Source organism: Pelobates fuscus, chromosome 12, assembly GCF_036172605.1.
Source record: "Pelobates fuscus isolate aPelFus1 chromosome 12, aPelFus1.pri, whole genome shotgun sequence".
Taxonomy (NCBI): Eukaryota; Metazoa; Chordata; class Amphibia; order Anura; family Pelobatidae; genus Pelobates; species Pelobates fuscus.
The window spans coordinates 33,990,536-34,017,583 of NC_086328.1; the positions used below are offsets into that span (position 1 = coordinate 33,990,536).

General features: G+C 41.5%; 1 protein-coding gene across 2 annotated transcripts in view; it reads right to left on the reverse strand.

The window, feature by feature from the left end:
* The window catches only part of CMIP (c-Maf inducing protein), a 156,872-nt gene that overhangs the window by 59,427 nt on the left and 70,397 nt on the right, over positions 1 to 27,048 (reverse strand). For both annotated transcript variants that reach the window (XM_063438670.1, XM_063438669.1), the window contains exons 3-4: positions 18,730 to 18,780; positions 272 to 433 (exon numbers count right to left, since the gene is read on the reverse strand). In XM_063438670.1, coding sequence (XP_063294740.1) covers positions 272 to 433; positions 18,730 to 18,780 — 213 coding nt within the window. The remainder of the gene's footprint in view (positions 1 to 271; positions 434 to 18,729; positions 18,781 to 27,048) is intronic.

Sequence of the window (27,048 nt, forward strand, 5' to 3'; positions counted from 1 at the left end):
AAAGGGTATATTTTCCTTTGGCATCATGTGGTCCACTAGAATCATTTGCCAAACGTTTAGGTGGCATGGCCACTCCAATCAAAACTCATGAAAGAAAACAAGGCTTACTGACCACAACATCATTTTAACTACCCCTTCAAATAAGAACACCCTCTCTTCTTTATGAGAAAGCAAAGGTAGGGGACATATAGAAGAAGATAGAACAACAAAATGCTGGATTTTAAATGGCCACCAAGATTAAGGAAAATGTGTAAAAGACAAAATTACTCACCTCTGAGAGTAACTTGGAGACAATTTCTAGTGGTGCCTGATGGATGGAGTCATCCTGCAATGGAGAGGTTAGTGCCATGTCCACCAAGGTCCTGATCTCCTTCAGTACAACCTCCCAGCGATTTGGATTACTCAGAACTTTTTTGTACTTGTAAATCTTTTTCTGCAAGACCGAAATCAACGTTTTCAATAAAAAAAAAATGCATTGTCTAATTTTAAATTGTTAGTTAATCATGTCAATACAAATAATATAATAATAAAATAATATGCAAGAGGATAAGATAATAAAAATATAAAATATACAAAGTACACTGATCAGCCACAACATTAAGACCCCTGACAGGTGAAGTGAATAACATTGATTATATTGTTACAATGGCACCTGCCAAGGGATGGGATATATCAGGCAGCAGGTGAACAGTCAGACCATTAAAGGACCACTCTAGTGCCAGGAAAACATACTCGTTTTCCTGGCACTAGAGTACCCTGAGGGTGCCCCCACCCTCAGGGACCCCCTCCCGCCGGGCTCTGGAGAGAGGAAGGGGTTAAACTTACCTCTTTTTCCAGCGCCGGGCGGGGAGCTTTCCTCCTCCTCTCCATCTTGATCGCGACGTCATCGGCTGAATGCGCATGCGCGGCAGGAGCCGCGCTCGCATTCAGCCGGTCGCATAGGAAAGCATTTACAATGCTTTCCTATGGACGCTTGCGTGCTCTCACTGTGATTTTCACAGTGAGAAGCACGCAAGCGCCTCTAGCGGCTGTCAATGAGACAGCCACTAGAGGATTTGGAGGCTGGATTAACCCTCATTATAAACATAGCAGTTTCTCTGAAACTGCTATGTTTATAAAAAAAAGGGTTAATCCTAGAGGTACCTGGCACCCAGACCACTTCATTAAGCTGAAGTCGTCTGGGTGCCTAGAGTGGTCCTTTAAGTTCATGTGTTGGAAACAGGAAAAATTGGAAAGAAAAAATATCTTAGTGATTTTGACAAGGGTTGTGGTTAATACCTACCAAAAGTCGTGCATGGAAGGAGAACTAGTGAACCTGTATCAGGGCTATGGACACCCAAGGCTCAATGATGTACGTGGTGAGCAAAGGATGGCCATCTGGTATGATCACACAGAAGAGCTACTGTAAATCTAATTTCTGAAAAACCTAATGCTGGCGATGATAGAAAGGTGTCAGAAGACACAGTGCATCACAGTTTGCTGTATATGGGGCTGTGTAGCCACAGACTGGTCAGAGTGCCTTTGATGACCCCGTCCACTGCCAAAAGTGCCTTCAATGTGGAAATGAGCATCAGAACTGGACCATAGAGCAATAGAAGAAGTTGCCTGGTCTGATGAATCACCTTTTCTTTTAGATCAGGTGGATGGTCGGGTGCGTCATTTGCCTGGAGAAGAAATGGCACTATGGGAAGAAGGCAGGCCGGTGAAGGCAGTGTTATGCTATGGGCAATGATCTGCTGGGAAACCTTGGGTCCTGGCATTCATGTGAATGTTGCTCTGACATGTATCACCTATTTAGAGACCACGTACACCACTTCATGGCAATTGTGTTCACTAATTGCACTAGCCTTTTTCAGTAGGATAATTCACCGTGTCACACTGCATAAATTGTTCAGGAATGTTTTTTTTAAGAAACATGACAAAGAGTTCAGTTTTTCCCCAGATCTCAATCCAATAGAGAAACTATGGGATGTGCTGGAACCATAAATCTGATCCATGGAGTCCCCACCTCGCAACTTGAAGGACTTAAAGGACCTGCTGCTATGTCTTGGTGCCAGATACCAGAGGACACATTCAGAGGTATTGTTAAGCCAATGCTTTAACGCATCAGAGCTATTTTGGCAGCACGAAGGGGACCTACATGATATTAGGCAGGTGGTTTTAATGTTGTGGCTGATCAGTATGTATGATTTTAGCAATATACCAGATTGCGAATAACAGCTAAACAGATATCTCCAAGAGCAATTATGAAAAATATTTTATCAAAGACATAGATCTGCCAAACATTTTCAGGTTGGCATAGACCCCCTTGAACGTGAAGATGCTTGGCAGGTCTAGATCGACAGCGCTACGGAATTTGCTGGCGCTGTACAAATAATAAAATAATAATAATAATCAGCTTCCAAACTCTTATTTCTATAACTCAATGTAATTTGACAAACCAAGAAGCTTATTAACAAACTGCAGATTGTTACCAAGACTCCTCGGATTTGGATTTATTTATTTTTATGACACGGCTTTTTAAACAACCATGAGTAACATTGCCCAACAGAATACACTGTGACTGAATGAAAACCAACCCTATCACATTAGATACTTTAACTAACAAGTGAGGATCAGGTAACAATGACTTATTTACATCAATGTAAAACAAACCCTACCTCTTCCCAAGATGTACAGGTACCTTAATAACATACAAATTCAAGGTAACTGTAGGTTCACATGATGAGAATTGACTCATTCACTGCCAGCAGCAATTAGAATTGAAGGAACAATGTTTAAAATAACGACATATATTAAAACCCTGTTTAAAGTTGATCTTCCATACCTTCTATTAACACATTAAAGGGACACTCCAGGCACCCAGACCACTTCTGCCCATTGGAGTGGTCTGGGTGCCAACTCCCACTACCCTTAACCCTGCAAGTGTAATTATTGCAGTTGTTTTTTATAAACTGCAATAATTACCTTGCAGGGTTAACTCCACCTCTAGTGGCTGTCTACTAGAGGGCACTTCCTGCTTCATAGCACAGGAAACCTGTGCTAGAGCGTCGCTGGACGTCCTCACGCTGTGTGAGGACCTTCAGCGTCGCTCATTTCCCCATAGGAAAGCATTGAAAAGCATTTCAATGCTTTCCTATGGGAGCTCTAATGCACATGCGCCGCATTAGGTCTCCCCAGCCGGCGGGCGGGATCAGTCTCGCCCACCGGCCGACACAATCACTGGGAGGAGCGGCGGCAGAGGACAACGTGGGACATGTCGCTGCCTCTGGTAAGTTACTGAAGGGGTTTTCACCCCTTCAGCAACTGGGGATTGGGGGGTGGGAGGGAGACGGAACCTTCAGTGCCAGGAAAACGGATTGTTTTCCTGGCACTGGAGTTTCCCTTTAAGGACCAACAAAGGTATATAACACCATGGCAAAATGCACTTTAAAAAGCAGAATGCATCATCCAACACATGTAGTGTTTAGTTGGCATGTAAAGAGCAGCAAGTGTTTAAAAAAAATGTATTAAAAAAAAATAAACAAGACATTCCATATTGAAATAAAATCGTTAAGGACTATATTGTGATGGTGGAATAATATGTATTTTTATTTCTTTGTGGAGTTCATCAGGACAGTATAGTACATGTCACATTTGTTTCTTACCCAGTATTGCTTTAACTTTGTCGCTTTATCTTATAAATCAGGGGTAGGCCACCTTCGGCACACCAGATGTTGTGGACTACATCCTCCATAATGTTGGCAAAGTAACAGGGTAGATGTAGTCCACAGCATGTAGAGTGGCGATGGTTGACTACCCATGTTCCAAATTAATGTGAGTGACACCATGCATCACACCTAAATGCTCATGTTGAATCAGTGTAAGAAAGTCCATGAGGATCACTAATTGGATTAGTCCCCCCAAAGAATGAGTACACACAAAACCACTGATGTCCACCAAACAATCAGTGCTTATTATAAGCCTGTTACTATGGTACTCAAATTGCCCTCTGTTCTTACATCTCATGGGTAAGAACACCATTATTAACCCAGTTGCCCTTTAAGTCGTTAAAAGGAGATTTTGGGGACACACAATTCCCAACATATCAAAACGTTGGTGCATTTGAGAGATTTTGCCCTCATATTCATTCTGTATTTTGTCCACATCTAAAACTCTTTAGTTTTGCTAAGACAATATATGTTTTGCAGCTCTCCTAAGCAAAAACTCTGTTACTGCTGCAAAGGCTCCATTTTTTTTTCTTTTACAAAAACATGTTCAAGGCTGGAATGTACACACACTGATCTCAGCCAATGACTGGCTTGGCTTGGCTTTGCCCCATAGCCAATTACCACCCTTCTATTATCTGTACAGTGTTTCAAAGTGTGCCAAGGAGAAAGGGTGCAGATAATAGTAGGACAGTGATTGGCCGTGAGCTTTCTGCTGATGATCTCATGCTGATCTCTCATTGGCTGATCATAGTACATAACCTCAGTATTTTCCGTCAGGAAGGTATTTTGCACAAAGACATGGCTGCTAAGGTGTGGTGGAGTTATACTGCAGAAAGATGCAAAACAGTTTATTTTTGGGGGGTAAAACTAAAAAGATGTGAATGTGGGAAACAATATACAGCATTCTAGCTCTGAGACCTGCGTATCTCAATCATATTGCAACATATTTTTACGTGTGTTATACATACATTCATGTGTTACTCAATAAAGCTTTTGATTTCCGTAGGAAAAAAAAAACAGCATAAATGAGGCCATTAGGCCAAACTTTATTGAATGCACTTAATTTGTGTAAGTGCCCCTTTAATACTGTCTCCCCTGTTATAACAGTGCTACAAGTCTACCTTAGTACAGACAAGAATGGATTGTGACTGCAACGTAAACATGCCTACACAATTATTGGATGCGGCCTGTCCATTCAGAGATGACCACAAAGCAGATGGGTTTTATTTTAATGTATCTGATGATACACTAAAAAGCAGCAGCGCTAACAGCTTGGCTTCAGTTTAGCAAAGCTGACATGATTTTTAGACTCGGATATGTCAATTCCAAGCCCTATTCTAGAACCCACTCACATTCTAAACTGCTCACCTTTTCCACATTTCATTGTGCGGTCAGCCTATAAAAAGGTACTGGTACGAATTGCAAATCACCATTGACATACCACAAATGGATGTACTCCATTTCTTTTCAAGGGCATGACTAATTTATGACTGCTGCAGACAACTTAGAAAAATAAAACATTTGACTGTCATTTTGCCTTTGATTCCAGTGACGATCGGTTTAAGCTCATGAATTACCACGATGCTTTGACATTATAGATCTTTCTATCACTGACAGAGCAGAATATTGACAGCAAACCCTGGTGTGTACTTATATTACAAATATTACAAATAAAATTAACTAGCTCGATAAATCACTACCAAAAAGACTGCGTATCACCCCTTAAAATAAGACCAAAAAAAGCCAAAACAGTCAACTCCTCCAATTGATACAAAACGTTACAATCTAATCACAAAGCTTCTTACAGGATAAAGGACGATGATATATGGATTCCGTTTACGCTCTTACATGCGGAATAATCTCATTAACGATAAACACGTCCCTGAATGCAGCTCAAAACAAAGCAATCTTTTTAGATCCAAATTTAAGGCAATTTTCATCCGGCTGGGGCTTCAGGTGTCTCATCTGGCAGGGAAGACGTTAAGCCGTACAGTAAAAAAGGTAGCCATTACCAACCGCGATTTCACTGAAAAGCTGCCGTGTAAGGATCAGAATCTTTCTAATGTCCTCTAATCCCAGCTCTTGAAAGCAAAATGCAATTTAGGATACAAAGCATTCCAATTAGTCATTAGAGGGGGGGAGAGAGAAAAATGTTCCGATCACTCTAAAATATTTGGTTTATGGCAAAGACATGCGTCAATTAAAATGGACCTCCCTGCTACATTGGCTGCTGTATTTGTGCGGTCACATGTACAGTCACGTGTGATTTAAAAGCATTTTCTAATCCAGCCTATTTTTTTCCCTTTTCATTCTCAACCTTCAAAAGATTTCAATGGTTCGTTATCAACTTCATTCTAAGAGTTGCAACAAAACAGTTCTCTTTAACAAATTCCGTAAACCCTTGCTTGGTATTGTTTAATATTTTTTTGGACACAGGCCACTGCTCACTGGGAACCTCGGAAGAGCTAGAATCACGTTATTAGAATAGCGATTTGCTATGCCCCAGTGAACATTTGGCTGGAGACAATTCACCTGCTCATCTTTCTTTTGCTAGAGAAGAATAATCAGTCACAACATGTGTGCTCCTATCAAACAGAAATGTGTCCCCAGCTCAACGCGGTCCTGATTTTATGCACGTATGCTCACAGATTTTAAGAAGAGTGGGAGATAGTATCGAAATGCATACACACTTGTTGCTAAGAGCCTGGATTCATTAAAGAACATGTAAAAAATAATAAGAACTGGGTCTTACATAGGGATTTTGATGTACTGCTATGAATACAAGTGACTAGAGAAGATAGGATTTTAGGTCAAATTTTGTCATGTTAAATTAATGTTTATTATTATTTTTTTACAGTAAAACTGCAGAGAAGTCGTTCCCGTTGAATAAGTGTTGGGTGTGTTACTTGGATAGGCAGGAGGTTAGAATTGTGTGGTTATCAAGATGCATGTTAGGCAGTCATGTCGACATCCAGTATTTTGCACACAGTTTACAGATTTATGAAACAAGATCAGATTTTTGTTTCTACAAAACATACAATGTTCTAGCACTTTAAAACCCCTCTCTTTACTTGCAATCAAATCACAAAACAGAAAGGCTAATATTATTTGTTTGGAATATTTCTTGCATATTTTAGATCCCCCAGACGTTCTTGGAAATGAGAAATATTTTGATATATTTGTTTTCGTAAAATGCTTCCTAAATAAAATTCTAGAAATGTTATATAATAAATGCTTTCTGTTCCCAATAGTCCAATCTTGGGATGTTTCCTTTCTCATAAAGGATTATATTACTGTAATGTATTGTATCATACTCTTATTTTGTTCACTAGTGGCTGAGGCGCCCATGGTAGGGATGTATAAAAGGACACTATAGTCAGCAGCACAACTACTGCAAGCGTTTTAATGTAAACATTGCCTTTTCAGAGAAGAGGCAGTGTTTACATTGCTGCCTGGTAACACCTCTAGTGGCAGTCACTCAGACGGCCCCTAGAGGTGCTTCCTGGGTCAGTGCTGCACAGTGTGAGTCAATGGATCTCTAGGAGGAGATCAGGGCTTGAGTCCTGCAGGAACGTGTGGGAACGGCGTTCCTGCACTTTTTTTAGAGCAGGAACGCTGTTCCCGTTTGTGGTCCTGCAGGCACTCAGGGGGCGGCAAAAAATGCCGCCCCCAAATGCCCCTGTGTTTCCCCTGTCATGGGGGGCCCAAGAGGTGGCCTAATGGCCACCTGAAGGACCCCCCCGGCCGGCTCTTGTCTTGCTGTCAGACGCGGCGAGGGAGCTGTGTTCTCTCTGCTCCCTCTCGCCGCGCGCCGTTTGCTGATGCTGGGAGCCGGAATATGACGTCATTTCCGGCTCCCGGCATCAGTAGACAGCCCGCGCGGCGAGAGGGAGCAGAGAAAACACAGCTCCCTCGCCGCGTCTGACAGCAAGACACAGCCGGCCGCACTGAAGCCCCACTGGACCCCAGGGACAGGTCCACGCCAGCTCTCCAGGTAGGGAGGCTGGGTGGACATTTTTAATTTAAAAAAAAAAATGCAATAATTCTTGTGTATATGTGTGTGTCGGGGAGTGTATGTGTGTATGTGTCTGGGAGTGTGAGTGTGTGTGTCTGGGAGTGTGAGTGTGTGTGTCTGTGAGTGTATGTATGTGTGTGAGTGAGTGTGTCTGGGAGTGTGTGTGTGTGTGTGTCTGGGAGTGTATGTGTCTGGGAGTGTGAGTGTATGTGAGTGTGTGTGTCTGTGAGTGTATGTATGTGTGTGTGTGTGTGTCTGGGAGTGTGTGTGTCTGTGGGTGTATGTATGTGTATGTGTCTGGGAGTGTGTGTGTATGTGTCTGGGAGTGTGTGTGTATGTGTCTGGGAGTGTGTGTGTGTGTGTGTGTATGTGTCTGGGAGTGTGTGTGTCTGTGAGTGTATGTATGTGTGTGTATGTGTCTGGGAGTGTGTGTGTGTCTGTGAGTGTATGTGTGTGTGTGTGTATGTGTCTGGGAGTGTGTGTGTGTATGTATGTGTGTCTGTGAGTGTATGTGTGTGTGTGTGTGTGTGTGTGTATGTGTCTGGGAGTGTGTGTTTGTGTGTGTGCGTGTCTGGGAGTGTGTGTATGTGTGTGTGTCTGGGAGTGCGTGTGTGTGTCTGGGAGTGAGTGTGTGTGTCTGGGAGTGAGTGTGTGTATGTGTCTGGGAGTGTGTGTATGTGTCTGGGAGTGTGTGTATGTGTCTGGGAGTGTGTGTATGTGTCTGGGAGTGTGTGTATGTGTCTGGGAGTGTGTGTGTCTGTGAGTGTATGTATGTGTATGTGTCTGGGAGTGTATGTGTCTGGGAGTGTATGTGTGTGTGTGTGTGTATGTGTCTGGGAGTGCATGTGTGTGTGTGTATGTGTGTGTCTGGGAGTGTGTGTGTGTGTGTGTATGGGAGTGAGTGTGTGTGTCTGGGAGTGAGTGTGTGTGTCTGAGTGTATGTATGTCTGTGAGTGAGTGTGTCTGGGAGTGTGTGTCTGTGAGTGAATGTATGTGTATGTGTCTGGGAGTGTGTGTGTGTGTCTGGGAGTGAGTGTATGTATGTGTATTTGTGTGTTGGTGTCTGTGAGTGTGTGTGTGTATGTGTCTGGGAGTGTGTGTGCCTGGGTGTGTGTCTGGGAGTGTGAGTGTATGTGTGTGTGTCTGAGTGTATGTGTGTGTCTGTGAGTGTGTGTGTCTGTGAGTCTCTGTGAATTTGTGTGTGTGTCTGTGTGTGTGTTTGTGTGTGTCTTTGTGTGTCTGTGAGTGTACGTGTGTGCCTGTAAGTGTATGTGTGCACCTAAGTGTGTGTGTACGTGTTTATATATGCATACAAGTTTTGGGGTTTTTTTGGTGGTGGGGTGGGGGTGGAACTCAAGTGAGTTCCCACACTTTATTCCCCAGGACCCCTGGAGGAGATGCTGATTGGCGTGGCGCAGCGTTTTGTTCCACTAATTTGTGTACAGTGCTACAGTATTTCTGCATAAACTAGATAAAGCAGCTAAAACCAATATACGGTAAGGGACTTATTTACTAAACATCGTATTGTTGAGCATTGCAAACGGAGTTGCAAAATGTGAGGAAAGTCTCTAACTTGGCTATATAAATTAACAATTTTAGCCCAAACTTTACAATTTGTTTTCCAATTCACAATTCAGTGGTTAGTGACAAAATATATATATATATAAATATACGGTATATATATATATATATATGTTTTTTTTTTTTATTATTATTATTTATTTATTTATTTATTTTTTATTGAAATTTCTTGAATGAAAAAAAGATGTTAAGAGGTCATGGCTTAGATGTCTGTGAATAGTCACCTAAAACAGCTCCTCACACACCCTGTATCAACACAAATCGATTTTCTACTGGGAAGGAAGGATTGCGAAGTAATCAACATGACACACCTTGCACATTATTCCTCTGCTTCATTATTTGGCCTCTTGAACTGACAAGTAGTACAAATAACAATTAGGGGGGGAACCTTTTTTTTTTTTTTTTTTTAAAGAAACGGGATAGAAACCAAACTTACGGATGGATTATTGCATAGTGGTACAAATAACTTTTTTTTGAAAAATATATTTTTCGTTTAAGGAACAAAAAAAAACAAATAAGCAAAACACAACAGAGTGGCAATGGCAACAAGGGAATCATACAACACGTCAGCTTTACCAGACCTGAAGTAAAACAAACATATGAGTGGAGATCCCTAAAGAACGAGTGCTGTTTTGATAATATGTCTCACAGAGGCCTCTGGAAGATTCTTCCTTTTTTTTTCCTCCTTCACAATGCCTGCTGACGCAAGTGCGACCAGCTAGTGAATAACCCCAGCACGTACATGCACAAGACACACAAACTTCCCAGTTTGGAACCTGCATGGGAGCAGCTGGGTAAAGGGTGGGGGAGGGCTACAATGAACCGACACAGCGAGCAATGGGTCTATTATATTATATATAGTAAATGCATATTTAGAGATTGTTTACAATACATTTTTGTGTTTTGATTTTCAGCTCATTTTTTTTTTTTCTAGAGAGTTGGCGTGACGTCGCGGGGGGGCAGATCAGACGACTGCAGGCACTGGATCTCAGCAATGGGAAACAAGGAAAGTAATACCTTTCTCGAATAAAAAAAAAATAAGATTTAGGGGAGCCCATAATCTAAATGTTGAAGATAACACTATAATGTTATGTATACAGGTCTGTATATATAGTGTTTCTATAAGTATTGTTGTGGAGCGTGATAATATTCTCATAAAAAAACACATTACTGAGATGTTGTGGAGTTTCGCACCCATCGATTCACCTATCTTCAACATATTTATCCACTCTGTAGCTTTATACATACTTAACACATTCACTGTACGGCCATATAACTGGGCAACATTAATATTCAAAGAACACTCCCACACCATAACAACTTCAGCCCACTGACTCATTGTCTTACCATCAGGGGTAAAACGTTTGCACTATTTCTCTCAAAGGGCAGACCGCTATAGGCTGGAAAAAAAAGCAGCCTCTCACCAGCTGCCTGGCTAAACCTTTGTCATATTGCGGAGGCACATAGAAGAAGGAAGGCACGGGTCATCAGTCACCGGAGCCCTAACTGCGGGGTGAAACGGTTGGTCACCTATAGGCAAGATGCCAACCAGACTCTCGTACCCCAATAACAACTTCGATGAGCTGAAGTTGCTACAGGGTAGGAATGTACTTTTAACAACCTGATTGCTATGATGGCATCAAATGCCGTTAGTTTTGAAGGGTTAACAAATCCCCCCCTCGGTATGATCTTGACACGTTTTTTTAAAATTTTTATGTTTTTGTTTAAAGGTTACTTTTCTACGTCAAAATTCGCAGTGCACTACTTCACCAGGAAGCAATGTTTGCAATTTTAAAAAGCCCCTCCCTACATTTACATAACAAAAAACTCCCGAACGTGTCATAGGAGAAAACAAAAAACAGAAACAAAAAAATAGGGGAAGAATTTTAAAATTAGCTTTGAAAAATTCCAAATTCTCAAAGGTCTACAATTTTGCAGCATTGTCGAAGTTAAATATTTTACTGCATAGAGCGAGGCTGCTGCAGAAACTGTATTTCCTACGCTTTCCAAAGTAGTTTCTGATTTCCACTTGCTGTTCGCTTAAGTAAACGCGTGATCTTCAGCACTGTCTAAATGTAAGGTTTTCCTTGACGTACGAGCCAGGGAGATATGCCTGCAGTTAAAATCCAGCTTACTTGTCTCTACTTGCTTAGCAAACCATTAAAATATTGTGCTGCGTACATTTATAAAGTCTGTCTCTAGTTTTGACCAAACCTCTGATTGATACATGCGCAAAAATACATGCAGGTTTATTCACCGTATGAACCTTTGGAAATTTAAAGTGGATTTAAAAAAATTCAAGAATGTTTTCCGTTCTACTAGGTCGGCCAATAATTTGAAATTCCCTTCAAGTTTATTTGCGTACAAAGTCTGAATGCCTCTGGTCCAGATTAGCTAAATTAATCTGGTACCATCTTCTAGACACATTCTGATAAATTTTAGGTGACCTATTAATAACAATTTGTCCAACTAAAATGTAATTTACAGGAAGAACCATGTAACTTCTAGTTTGAAGTCACATTACGGAGTATTATTGCTGTGGAGCTTTGCTATACACGCAAATACACCAACAATATGGAGCAGAGGGACATTACGATAGAAAAGAGAGGCAGAGGGATTTGGGCCTTAAAGGGACACTATAGTCACCTGAACAACTTTAGCTTATTGAAGCAGTTTTGGTGTATAGAACATGCCCCTGCAGCCTCACTGCTCAATCCTCTGCCATTTAGGAGTTAAATCCCTTTGTTTATGAACCCTAGTCACACCTCCCTGCATATGACTTGCACAGCCTTCCATAAACACTTCCTGTAAAGAGAGCCCTATTTAGGCTTTCTTTATTGCAAATTCTGTTTAATTAAGATTTTCTTATCCCCTGCTATGTTAATAGCTTGCTAGACCCTGCAAGAGCCTCCTGTATGTGATCAAAGTTCAATTTAGAGATGGAGATACAATTATTTAAGGTAAATTACATCTGTTTGAAAGTGAAACCAGTTTTTTTTCATGCAGGCTCTGTCAATCATAGCCAGGGGAGGTGTGGCTAGGGCTGCATAAAGAGAAACAAAGTGATTTAACTCCTAAATGACAGTGAATTGAGCAGTGAAATTGCAGGGGAATGATCTATACACGAAAACTGCTTTATATAGCTAAAGTAATTTAGGTGACTATAGTGTTCCTTTAAATAGGGACTGTCCCTCCTTAATAAGGACAGTTGGAAGGTGTGGCATACACACACATAAACATGCACGTGACGTATCCATCTACACATGTATTAATATATACAACATCTGAAGACAAGTCGATCCACACTGTATAATGTACAGATGTGATATCTGTGCAATTAAATGCAAACAGTGGTAGAAATACGTAGGTCTAAACTGACTGTACAGCATTACATCAACACGCAGACAAAGTTCACTGTTGTATATGCATTACCACCAAAGTGTTTAAGCAAAGTCAGTTTGAAGTTAAAATCAATTTACGCTAAACTTATACGATTCTGGAGAGGAAAAAAAGCCAATTTGTTATGACGGTAAGTAGTTGCGTCAAACAGATTTAAGGGTGTAGTGTCATTGTGCATCTGGCAGTTAATGAGTTAAGTATTTATGTTTATATTGGTAGAGCATTACACGCACAGGGTGAGGTAACATTTTTAGAGTGTGTTTAGAATACAGTGACGTCTGCATTTAGTTTCTTGGAATTCAGAAATTGCCCGTAATAACAGCACAGAAGTACAAAGGTTCATTAGGCTGGTGATAACACCTATTTTCAAACTTCTAGAATTACCTGACTAAATGACGCCTTGCTTTAAAAAACGTATTTGGAACTGGCCGCTGCTTCCTGTTTGTGTGAATGTTTCCAGCATTCTAAGCATGCTGCCATTCATTATCATGAAAGGGCAAAGAGGAAGAACCACTGTCGTTTTACTGAAAACCACATATATGCAGAGTTATTCAATGTGTAACTTGCCAGTAATTGACCAGGAAATTGTAAATGTAAAGGCCAAAAAGGCTGAGTTGGAAAATTGACGCATTGGAGAATTCTTCTAATTCAACTACAGTGCCTAAAATTTTAAATTTCTGATTATCCACAGTTTGAGTTCACATTGAAAAATGCTCAACACACTTTTTTCGAAATGGTGTTTTTTGTTTTGTTTGTTGTTTTAGAAATGAGCAGGTATTCTATGGGCATCCATAGTGACCAAGAGGCTTATTTGGGGAATTACCTTTTTTTTTTAGCCCGTGATCTAACTTTACACGCACCTAATAACTATAGCCCATGCAGTACAGCACAAACATGCCATCACAATCGCTCGTAACTGTATAAATTCTCAGGCATTGCTGCCCACACAAGAGCGCCAGGGCTGATGGGCTTGAATGACGGTCTGTCTATCCAGCGGGTATGCACACCTTGATCACATACCACCTTCCAGGCCATCACCCTTCACGAGTGACATGAATTGTGTCAGTGATAAAAGGGGGTTGGGGGCATACCCGGAACATGCGTTTTTCAGTAGTGGGGCTGAAAAAATATTTACGAAATAGAGATGGTCTACTTTGCCCCTCTGTTATGCTTAAGCAGCCACAATTAGTTCCCACGTTTAGATCTCTTATCAATGTCTTTAATGGAAACACATGGTGACACATGTTATGTTCCAAGCTGGTGGCAGGCGAATGTAAGAAAACAGGGCCAGCAAGATACAAACTCTCCTAGGACTGATTCTCCATATCTGCACAGGGATATGGTGACTATACTGTGAATTAGTCTGCTCTGGTAGCTCACTAAAGAGGGAATTGCGAAATATTATCGGGAAATTGCTCAATTACAAATGTATCATTTTCTCTGTATTATACGTTCCATTCAGTCACGTTTCGGCAATCACATGTATTGGTGATGATTGCAAGTGACAAGAATTTTAAAGAAAATTAGCAATCTAAAAAGGTACACAGGAAAAATGTATGTGGAAATCGTCCTTGCTGAGTGAGATGGAATTCCTTCCTGTATACGGAGAAGGGAAAGTTTAGAAAATGCTAGTCTCACATTATAACAAGTCATCAGGAAACCCTGCCTACCTCTTCTAGGACAGTTTGACTATAAAACAGGTTTAGCCACAGATACTCACACAACCTACTTGATGCACTGAATGTGTTAAAGTAATGTTGTCCTACCTTGATGGGTTTGGACTACCATGAAATCGCAACCAGCTGAATTAAGTAATAAAAGTGATAAAAGACCAAAGTCTGACTTTTGTCAGATAAACTTGAATACAGTGCATGGCAAATTAATGGTTTAGTAAACAACGCGCCTGTTTAGTAAACAACAGACACAAAACACCAGCAAATGGGAAGAGTGAGACCCCCAAAACACATATTGGATAGGTTTATTTCATATTAATTAAAAGTTGCTGTTTTAAAAAAAAAAAAAAAAAAAAAAAAGGCATGAAAAGTGAATACAAAACTGGTAGAATGTTTTTTTTAAATTGCTAATCTGGGACAAGCGAAGGAGACAGTCGCATGGCCTCCGAGCTCCGGCTTTACCGACGACAAAACACAATCACTAAGGTGGATCCACACCCCACAAACAAACAGGGAGAACCCAACGGCCACCCAATGGGCAGAAAAACAAAAAAACAAAAACCTGACAGGCCTAGGCCAGGTATGGACATCGGAGACCTCTGGCGCCAGGCCTACAGCAGCCACGAGCCTAAGATGGCGTCCCTCCATGGCGGTTGCTCCGACTTCTCCGACGGAGCATCGGAGGAGGAGGAAAACGACCACACACCGCAGAAAGTTCCGCCAGCGACGCGCACAGCACCCGCATGCCCTGCACCCGACACAACCCCAGCAACGTTACCCGCAATCAAGGAGCTGATCACAAACCTCCAAATAAAAATCTCGGCGGATATGGCCTTGATTAGAGAGGACCTGCGGGGGCTAACAGGGCGCATAGGCGCGGTGGAAAACACCTCAAGGGAACACGACAGGCAGATGACTGTGCTGAGGCAGGAGGTGGACGAACTCAGACAAATGACCAAAGCACAGGAGGGCAAATTTGATGCCCTGGAAGACAAATGGAGACAGAAAAACCTGAAAATCAGAGGGGTGGCGGAGAACATCCAGACAGAAGAACTCCCCCACTTCACCAGGCGCCTCCTAACGGCCATCCTGACCCCTAAACGGGCGAAGACAGTGCTACTGGATGGGATATTCAGAATCCAGAAACAGGCCAAAGCACCACCCACAGCCCCGGGAGACCTGGTGGTTCAATTCCAATCTCACCAAGACAAAACAGCGCTGCTGGCCGCCATCAGGGGGCACACGCCCTACAACTTCGAGGGAATGGTGCTCGGATTCTTTGCCGACCTCTCTAGGGGAACGCTCGCTTGGAGACGAACACTCCGACCACTCACCTCCCTCCTGCGCACGAAGAAAAACAGCTACCGCTGGGGCCCGGCCCGAACACTGTTGATCCAACGAGAAGACACTACCATTACAGTACGCGACCAGCAAGACACAGCAAAGTGCCTGCAGGCGCTGGGCCTCCCACTGGACTCATTAAGCCAGGCTTCACAGATTGCGGAAAGCACGAACTGGCATGGATGGGACCCCGCAATCACCCGGGACTTTATACCCAGAGCATCAGCCACGACTTCTGGGGCCAAGGCCATGACCTGAGTGCACACCAGCTTACCCCACTGACGACCAGCTGGTCGCCTCGGTCTCAAAGGGACGCTATCCTGCCTACTGGATCCCGATATTTATCGTATCGTTATGTTTTTCATGTTTCCTTTTTGTCGTTACCCCCATGATTTTGCCCAAGCGATCCCTAAGGGAAGCGGCTATGGGTCTAATATACATGACACACCAAAAGAGGCCTCCATACACACTCACCGTCCCTCACATAACACTACCCGGCATCCACACACATCACGTATACTTAGGATATATCCCCTAGATGTCAACCTGTCTGCCAGCTGCGGACTAAAATCGCTTACCGCTATTAAGCACTGGTCTCCGACCTCCCTGGCGTTGCTTCCACTACTTAACCTGTGGACTTCCACTGATACCGCTACGGTTAACAACAAAGCTTACCCTTTTCTTCTAATTTTACAAAACTAGATACACATGCTCCCACCACTACCCTCGCTAACTCCACATCTAGCTAAACCATGCATTGGGCTCCTATCGCCCATTTGTAACACAACAGCCAAGATATACAGGCATTACCTATAGAACAACTAGTTAGATTTTACGCATGCTTAGCATAGTAAGACTTCCTACAAACATATTGTCAACTCATATGCCGTTATCCTGTAATATAAAATGTGCCATCTAACCTGCCATGCTTTGTACTGATGTGAAAACGCTTGTGGAAGCTGTCGTGGCTCCACACGCCCGTTGTTAAACTATGCACAAGAAAAATAAAGAATTAAAAAAAAAATTAAAAAAAATTGCTAATCTGTTTAGAGTTGCTTTTATGGTTAACCTCCTTCCTTCTTTAAATTTGTGTAAGGCCAGTTTCTACATTCGCTCTCCCAGTGTCAGCGTAACACGAGGTTGAGAGGTGGTAAGAGAACATTGCTTAACTTTAAGGGACCAGAAGCCCTGGAGTCAAGAGTGGACATGGTTGCACATTCATTTTGTTTAAAAACACAAAATCCATAAAGCAGACCAGTGCATACAGAAAAGGATGTTCCACTTTTACAGAAACTCACATCACTTTGTCCCTGGAACTCTCACATCCACTATTGTATAGTTTTTGTAGATTGACCTCTGATGGTGTACCTGCTACTGTAAAATCATGGTGGACTTCTGGTATTGTACATCTCCTATAGGTGGACGTCTCGTGTTGCACATCTCCTATAGGTGGACTTCGGGTGGTGTACACCTTTTATAGGTGGTCATCTATTGGTGTACATCTACTATAGGAGGGCTTCTGATGGTGTATCTGCTAATGGCTAATGTACATCTCCAACTGGTGGACTTCTGTTGGTGTATCTGTTACTGAACAGCACCTATTGGTAGACGCCTGGCGGTGTATATGCTCATGTGGAATATATTTGATATACTGTGTTTGCACTAGTGATACTATGGATTTTTACATGAAGATGACAAATGTCTAGCACCAAGGGAACCAGCCTAGCGTTTTGATTCTGGACTACCTATCCAAAAGTACCTAGACTAGAATAAGTGTGGCCTCAATGAAAAGGCTTTTGCAGCTGAAAGGCTCATCAGGGGTTTCTGTAGCGCTCATACATAGGAAACCTCCCTGGTGTTTCAGTTCTGGGCTTTCCCTTATAGGTGGGGTCAGCAAATAGTATATAGTGACGAGTGGGAAATAACCATAGGGCAAGCTAATCAGGTCAAAACAGATAATAAGAGACAAACTAAGAAGTGACATAGTGGTTTATTTCATAGACATGGTGCATTGGTAGTAATTATGAGTGAGACCTCGGTGAATGTAACATGAATTTTAAATGTTAGGTCCCAACAGCCAAATGAGAAGCATGGGCTATCTTAGCCTAAAACTTGAAATTCTTTGAATTCCCAACAATTTACACTTTAGTAAAAACCCTATATCTGGCCTTCCAATAGTCCCATGTTAGGCAGGAAAGTCCCTATTTTAAGGTCCTATTGCGCTGTACTAACTTTGTTTCTTGGTTCTTTTGCAGACACCAGGAAGGTTGCCCCACTTGTGTAGACAACAGGAAGCTGTCCCAAAAAGTGTAGAATGAGCACATCATTTACATAGACTCACACTGCACTCAGGGCACTAGGATTAGACAAAGAGAGGTAAAACTGCCCTCTCTGCATGGTCCATCGTCACTGGGCTTGCCTGTATAACTGGCAGGAAGACTGTTTGCATTTATGCCTGGTAGAACTGCCTATTCTTCAGGCAGAACTGCAAGAGCTGGGGAGACAGATTGGAGAGTTGCAGAACTCGGCCGCATTACATAAGTGACAGTGATACCACAGCAAAAACTATAAGTAAATGATAATGGGATAATGGAAGATATCTGATGTCTTCAGCTGGCCCTTGGCTTCTGACTTTTGAGGTCCACCAGGCTTTTACCAGGTTTCCCTAATGACCAGTCCAGGCCTGGTATAAATGTTTTTTCAGAAGTGATCTTATAAAAGATGTACAACCCTGGAAACAAATTATTGATAGAGTATCCACAAACATTGCTACATCCTGTTTAAGAAACACATGCAGGAAGTAAGATATACCAAAAAAGCCAACAGCAGTTTCAGTAGTATTAAGTAATAACACACAGGCTTTGGAGAAGACATAGGGAGATGGTAACAATTTGATTAAACATATCATACTCTGTAGTTTTAAAGAAGAGATTTTCACATGGGTGAATTACCGCATTTATAAAGAAAAATGCGTTGGCTTTTTTTTATTTTTTTAACTTTAGTTACTTACCTTCCATTGCAGGGAATGAAACCACTGATCTCTCAAATAGCTGTTTGCTGCCTGAAAAGAAACACAAGAGGAACACATTAGAGATTGCGTGGTTAACCCTTCACAATAACAATGTGGGTTACGTACGTCAAACCTTGCGGAATTGAAAGCAAAAACTCTACTTTACAATGTCAGGAATTTCTGATGGTCTGAAAACATGACAATGTCACAAAAGATACCCAGTGTAAAAAAAAAAAAAAAAGAAAAATCTCCCATGCTTCTCTGAAAGGTTTGTTTCGAAGACCATGGAAAAGATTAAACCTGCATCATAACCCCTAAAGGTCAATGCCTCCATAGGAATCTCTTTTTAAAGGGGAACTGTAACTTCTCCGAAAACTACACCAATGAATAAAGTATTAAAAATCACCCATGACCTATGGTAATCTTTTCCTTGTGTGATTCTGCAGGTTTCTTTAAATGTATTTTATAGATTTAAAAATTGACAAGCACATTCTAGTTCGGTAAAGGCACAACCAGGGCACAAATTGCATTGGAGGAAAAGAAATAGAAACATTGTATCATTTTCTCTCCCTCTCTCTATGATCACTAAGCCAAGATGGAGGCGTCCACCGCCCAGTACAAAATAGAGGTAAAAGCAACAGTGTGAATTTCTACATTTTATTTTACTTTTCACATCTCAGAAACACATAATTTGTTAACTATAAGGGTATGCAGACATAATATTAGAAATCCTGGCAAGTAACCATCCCTATTTCTATTCCATCATGGAATGAGCTGATCCATCTATGACTGCAGACTTGTACGGCGATACCAACGCTACTTAAACAGAACATACCATATTGTTGATTAGGAATAAGGAGGTGACCATGATTCACGATATTTTGTAAAATAGGGTTCTTAGATTAATAGCAAGTAGGTCATGCAAGAAGGTGAAGACAATACATACTGAGAGTGGTCACGTGTTTCTCCATTTCCTGTAAATTATATTTTAGCCTTATGCCACACATACACCAGAAATCATTATGTAGGCTAACATTTTTAAATGTTCTCCCAGTTTTAGATCATGACAAGATATATATTTTACATTGATTAGGTTAGAACATGGACAGAAAGATTTGGACAAAGAGTAAATATTCAACAATTGCAAAACCCTTTTCGCTTTTGTTGAATATTTACTCCTTATGGGTAAAATCATTGGTGTCCCAATCCTCCTGTCGATATTTGTATTGGGTTATGCCATAATTACCCTACAACCAATACGGGCGTCAGGACAGGTTCCTTGTAATTCTGCCGCTGAGGTTGGTCTATTTGTATGTTAGAACATGTTGTTTTATTTTTGAAACCCTCATTAGTCTTAAATCTTTGTGACATCTTTCAAAATAGATGCCCAGATCTGAATCATAAAAAAAAAAAAATTAGGATTACAAGGATTACCCCACCTCGATAGCAAACACATTGTGCAGTTCATTGTGTATGTCTGTTATCTAGATCTGGAGTAATTCTCAAATATTTGGAAACCTTTTTTTTTCTCATTACGTCATACTATTTGACATTTCATATGTCGCCCAAGCCTTAACCCTTTAAGAGAATTGCATTTCTAACTCGCCTAGCACACAAACGGTTAAATGGGCAGCCACGTTACACAGGTCGTTCCGGAGAAGCTTAACCTGGTGTTTAAAGCAGGACATGCGGGCCTTTAGTATCTCTATTCCTTGCACACCTCCTACCCGTTTTATCAAAGTCAACAGAGCCCACCTTTATAATCTCAATCAATTCTTCTGAATTTCCTGGAATCTTCCCAACGGTAAACATCATATCTACCTGTTATGGACACATTAGTGGCCTGCAGGCAGGGTTCCTAGGATGTACAAATAACAATAATCTTGCTCTATCTGTTTCCTGAAATGTATGCAAATATTTGCTCCACACAGGGTACACATTTAATCAGGGCAGCAAAGTCTGTTATTGAAAATGAACAATGCAATCATTTTTCTGCAAGAACAATTGATGAGGAGAACTAAATCTGCGATCACAGGTTCATATAATAAACCCAGGCTCAGATCTGGAAGGGGCCAGATGATAAATGAGTCGTCTCTCGATTTTAACTTTCTATTCATTGTTAAGCAGCCGTTGCAAAGGCCTTGTGTTTGGTTAAACATTGGTACCTTTTCACTAATCCAATGTATATGGCCGTGTGGAAAAACAAATTAAACTAAGTATCTTAACAAAAAAAATAATAATATATAGCTCATTAATCAAATAAAGAATTAGAAGCTGTCTCTGTTCTGTTAAGGCAATTTTTTTTTTTTTTTTTTTTTTTTTAATAGTTCATGATTTGTTGCTTGTCTCTAGGGCTTAGAGCTTATATCTTATTATATACCTTTTGAAACAAAATGTTTACCTATTCTCTTGTGCTTTAAACTTATGTCCCATAGTGCACCTGATCTCATCTAACTGAACACTCGTAGGGTTATTTATAAAAGTTTAAAATGAATTCACTTTGGATTTTAAATTTTAGGCCACGATAGTTAAACTAAAAACATTACTAACTAGTGTTTCGAATTCATCCATTTTGGTCAAAAATGTTAAATAGATTATGAATTCACTTTGAATTCCTGAAATTTGCAACTTTAGTTCATAACCATGTACATGGTTCATTTTAATTTTTTCCCCCCTCTTTCACGTGCATTTATTTGAAAATGGAAAATTGTTCAGCTTGACTGAATTCTGCAATTTTATTTTGTTTTGGACATTGCAAAAAAAAACAAAAAAAAAAACAGAATTTTACATTTTTATAATGTCATTATTTTATTGCTAACAAAATTAACACCTATCAGTACATGTAACTTTCTAACTCTAACTTTGACAGATACACGTGCATACAGCTACCCTTTCCTTGTGTCTATTTGATGTACTGGTCTGAAACATTTATTAAATCTCCCAAATGTCTGGATTCAGCAGGGCAGTCCAGAATTCTAGGTTATATCTCAATGGCCTGGGCTTATTACTACGAGTCTCACGTGTAGGGACGCCCACTGTAAAAAAATAAATAATAATAGGTAAACGTCTCCAATCATTATTGCACAAGTGCAGTAATAGAGAAGTTTATGTGGTGCTGAGTAATCTCTGCACACTAATCCCATGGGGCAGCATTGCTACTTTTTCAGGAAGAACTGTTAATGTTTCCCACCCCTCTTCTGGCCCACCGTTCCACATCCACATCTCCCATTGTTATGAGAGCTATTTGTTTATGGTGATATTTATTAATGCAGATCAATGTGTGCAAGCTTCTAGTCCATGCAAACTGAAAATAGCATTAGAGGGAAAGAGCTACGCCACTCATATGGCAAGATAGCATTCTGTTTTTCAAATAGGCAAACATATATATTTACATTATATGAAGACTATAGCAAAATGGAAACTCATCACATGTTTCCCTGCGTCACAGCAATGATTTTCACTATCACAGTTTATTTTTAGTTTTAAGACAAAGGTATCTGGAATTTAACAAATTAGCAGGGCTTAAGATACTTGATTTGAAGACAGGAGATAGCCTAAAAATCTAGGAACCAGACCGTGTTACAAAGAAGGCCATCTCACGGACTATTGATTCACATGTCACCTTGCACCCATACATCACTCAAAGATGACCCATGGCTAACAGATGTTGCACCCATGAAAAACTTCAGTCACACAATATGCAGCATCCACCCACATCATATGCATCACATATTGCTAATTCACATCATATACGCAAAATAATCATTACGCAAACATACAGAATCCACATATCATACAGAATTCATACACCAATCAACACTAAGACATATCACGCACTATAACAGCCTCTAAATATGTGGTAAATGCATTGCAAATACATAATTAAAAGGAAATGGCCTTTTTTAAAAAATTAGTAATTAAAATCTCCATTTATTAGTCTGTGTGTTTACATTTGGAATGCATACCTATGCGTAGATACCTAATTCCAAAGTTTTCTCCTGGCTTACCACTGGCTGTGTGGAGGCAGCCATCTTTAAATCCCCTTTTGTCTGACATAATTGTACGCAGGTAATGGAAAAATAGTGTGCAAGCGCTGGTCACTTCAAAATCCAATCTGTGTCTAGTTCAGTTATTTAAATTCTCTGCAAGGTCTTGGAGAAGAGGTGCTAATGACCAATGAAGACTAAAAAGACAGCCGTCCAATAGAGCAAAGGTAAGTCAGAAGACGCACCAAAATGGTAGAATAGGATATGTGTATGTATTCATTATTAAATTATGACCGTTCTTATATATTGAGCAACACTACCACTGGTCGCAATTTTTTTTAAAGACACATGAAAACTGCATTAAACTATTAAACCATGCAGTGACAGTCTCTTGGCTCTATTTAGCATGGCAGTGGCCAGTGTAGGTATGACGTAGGTTGGTAACCCTGTGATCTAGCAACTCTGAGTGGAACACTGAGATAGAAAGACAACTCATCAGGGAAAGAGGTCTGGCTGCTCACAGTATGCACACATCATTTACTTTACAGCAGATAGAAACACCAACTGCTGCCCCAGCTACTGTATCCTCACTATGTTTAACAAGGGCTTCTCCCCTGTTTGTTTTTCCATCTGGTTACCTTCTGATTATTAAAGAACAGTAGAAAAAAAAAAAAACGGCACCACGTGCATGTGCAAAACATTTACACAAGAAAAATAAGTAACGCAGCAATAATAACTTAGTGTGAGATTTCTGTAACCCTTTGTAGACATGCATCATTGATACCTTTATCCAGAAGAGTGGAATACAATGTAAACAAGATAATATATATTTGTTGCAATACTGTATCAACAATACATAACATTTGCATGCATAAACCAAACTCTATTTATGGCTGTGTTTTTAAAGGGAAAACTGTCATCATCTTTTATACAACCACGTAATTCCACTTTGGTCGGATGAACCGCTTATTTGGAAGATACGGGTTCAATTTAAAATTCTGGTGCTTGCCTATAAATCTCTACATAATGCTGTCCTATCTACCTATCCTCCCTAGTACACAAGTATGTCCCATCTAGGCACCTACGCTCTGCCGAATAACTACATCTATCCTCTGTTCCTACTCCCACCTCTGATGCTCGCCTTCAAGACTTCTCTAGGCCTGCACCATCCCTGTGAAACTCCCTTCCCTTCTCCGTTAGACTTTCACCCAGTCTCCAATCATTCAAATGTCATTGACAGCCCACTTCTTCAGGAAAGCATATCAATTAAACCAGGGCTTCCCAAACTTTTATGGGCCGAGACCCACTTTTCAAAATGGTAATTTTTCGGGACCCACTTGCTTTTAATGCGTATTTTAAAAAGTGAACACCATGGCAATCCGCTTCAGAGGCATACAATTGGCACACCATGGCAAACCGCTTTAGAGGCATACAACTGGCAAACTATAGCAATCCGCTTTAGATGCATACAATTGGCACACCGTGGAAATCCGCTTTAGATGCATACAATTGGCACACCATGGCAATTCGCTTTAGATGCATACAATTGGCAAACTATAGCAATCCGCTTTAGATGCATACAATTGGCACACCGTGGAAATCCGCTTTAGATGCATACAATTGGCACACCATGGCAATTCGCTTTAGATGCATACAATTGGCATACCATTGCAATCAGCTTCAGAGGCATACAATTGGCACACCATGGCAAACCGCTTTAGAAGCATATAATTGGCAAACTATAGCAATCCGCTTTAGATGCATACAATTGGCACACCACGGCAATTCGCTTTAGATGCAAACAATTGGCATACCATTGCAATCAGTTTTAGATGCATAAAATTGGTACATCATGGCAATCAATTTTAGAGGCATACAATTGGAACATCATGACAGCTTTAAATACATAAACTTGGCACACCATGGCAATCAGCTTTAGATGCATAAACTTGGCATATCATGGCATCACTTTTAGATGCATAAACTTGTCACATCATGGAAATCAGCTTCAGAAGCATTCAATTGGCACACCATTGCAATCAGTTTTAGATGCATAAAATTGGCACACCATGGCAATCAGCTTTAGATGCATAAACTTGGCACATCATGGAAATCAGCTTCAGAAGCATTCAATTGGCACACCATTGCAATCAGTTTTAGATGCATAAAATTGGCACACCATGGCAATCAGCTTTAGATGCATAAACTTGGCATATCATGGCAATCACTTTTAGATGCATAAACGTGGCACATCATGGCAATCAGTTTCAGAAGCATTCAATTGGCACACCATTGAAAACAGTCAGATGCATAAAATTGGCACACCATGGCAATCAGCTTTAGATGCATAAACTTGGTATATCATTGCAATCACTTTTAGATGCATAAACTTGGCACATCATGCCAATCGGCTTCAGAAGCATTCAATTGGCACACCATGGCAAACAGTCAGATGCATAAAATTGGCACACCATGGCAATCAGCTTTAGATGCATAAAATTGGCATAACATGGCAGTTTTAGAGGCATAATTTTGATATATCATGGCAGTTTTAGACGCAGAAACTTTACACATCATGGCAATCAGTTTTAGAGACATACAACTGCTTACTCACAGACTCAGAATCAGAAATGTTGTTGTCCTGCTCTTTCATCCAGGCACCTCACATGGATTATCCTAGTGGTGGAACTAATGTAGAGAGGACCGTGGTGCAGTATGTTTTCTGGGCCCCCATCTAGTGAAAGTGTGGCCAAAAGGTAGATCTCCATCTGTCGGAGAACTTCAACAATAATATGCCAGATGGAGATCTACCATTTGCACATCATTGCAGGGTTATATTTGTGAGCAGTGTTTGAATGTAAGCATGTTTTTGTATTAAGTATATGTGTGCATGTATGAGTGTATTTGTATGTACTGTTGCTATTGGAATGTAGTGGTGTACTTGTTTGTAATGTTTGCATCTGAATGCAGGGGTGTTTGTATATGTAGTGTAGGACTTTAAATGCAGGTGTGCTTTTTGTGTGTAGTGTTGGTGTTTGAATGAAGGCGTGTTTGTAGATCATTTTAGTGTTTTAATGCAGGGGTGTGTTTGTATGTAATGTTTGCGTTTGATTGCAGTGTGTGCGTGTGTGTAGTGGATGCAGTGTGTGTATATTGTGTTTATAAAATATACATATACACAATGTGTGTTTCAATGTAAGCATGTTTTTTTGTATGGAGTATGTGTGCAGTGTATACACACACACACAGACACACAAATACACAGCGATACACACAATGACACTTAGTTTCCCACACACAGATACACAGACACTCATGTACACAGATACACACAGACACACAAATACACACACACACTCTGACACAAAAGGACACGCAGAGACAGGAGGTGAGGGTGACAGTGTGGGAGGGAGTGTGTGTACTGGTAACAGTGTGGGGGGCAGTGTGAGAAAGGGTTACAGTGGGTGGGCAGGGGGAGAAAGGGTTACAGTGGGCAGGCAGGGGGAGAAAGGGTTATAGTAGGCAGGCAGGGGGAGAAAGGGGGGCAGGGGGAGAAAAGGCGACAGTGGTTGGGCAGGGGGAGAAAAGGTTACAGTGTGGGGAGAGGGGCAGGGAGAGAAGGGGTTACAGGGGGGAGGGCAGGCAGAGAAGGCGTTACAGTGGGGGAGGGCAGGCAGAGAAGGCGTTACAGTGGGGGGAGGGGGGCAGGCAGAGAAGGGGTTGCAGTTGGGGGGAGGGTAGGCTGAGAAGGGGTTACAGGGGGGAGAGGGGCAGGCAGAGAAGGGGTTACAGTGGGGGGTGGAGGGCAGGCAGAGAAGGGGTTACAGTGGGGGGGAGGGTAGGCAGAGAAGGGGTTACATTGGGGTGAGGGGGCAGGCAGAGAAGGGGTTACATTGGAGTGGGGGGGCAGGCAGAGAAGGGGTTACATTGGAGTGGGGGGGCAGGCAGAGAAGGGGTTACATTGGAGTGGGGGGGCAGGCAGAGAAGGGGTTACATTGGGGTGGGGGGCAGGCAGAGAAGGGGTTACATTGGAGTGGGGGGGCAGGCAGAGAAGGGGTTACATTGGAGTGGGGGGGCAGGCAGAGAAGGGGTTACATTGGAGTGGGGGGGGCAGGCAGAGAAGGGGTTACATTGGAGTGGGGGGGCAGGCAGAGAAGGGGTTACATTAGGGTGGGGGGGCAGAGAAGGGGTTACATTGGAGTGGGGGGGCAGGCAGAGAAGGGGTTACATTAGGGTGGGGGGGCAGAGAAGGTGTTACATTAGGGTGGGGGGGCAGAGAAGGGGTTACATTAGGGTGGGGGGGCAGAGAAGGGGTTACATTGGGGTGGGGGGG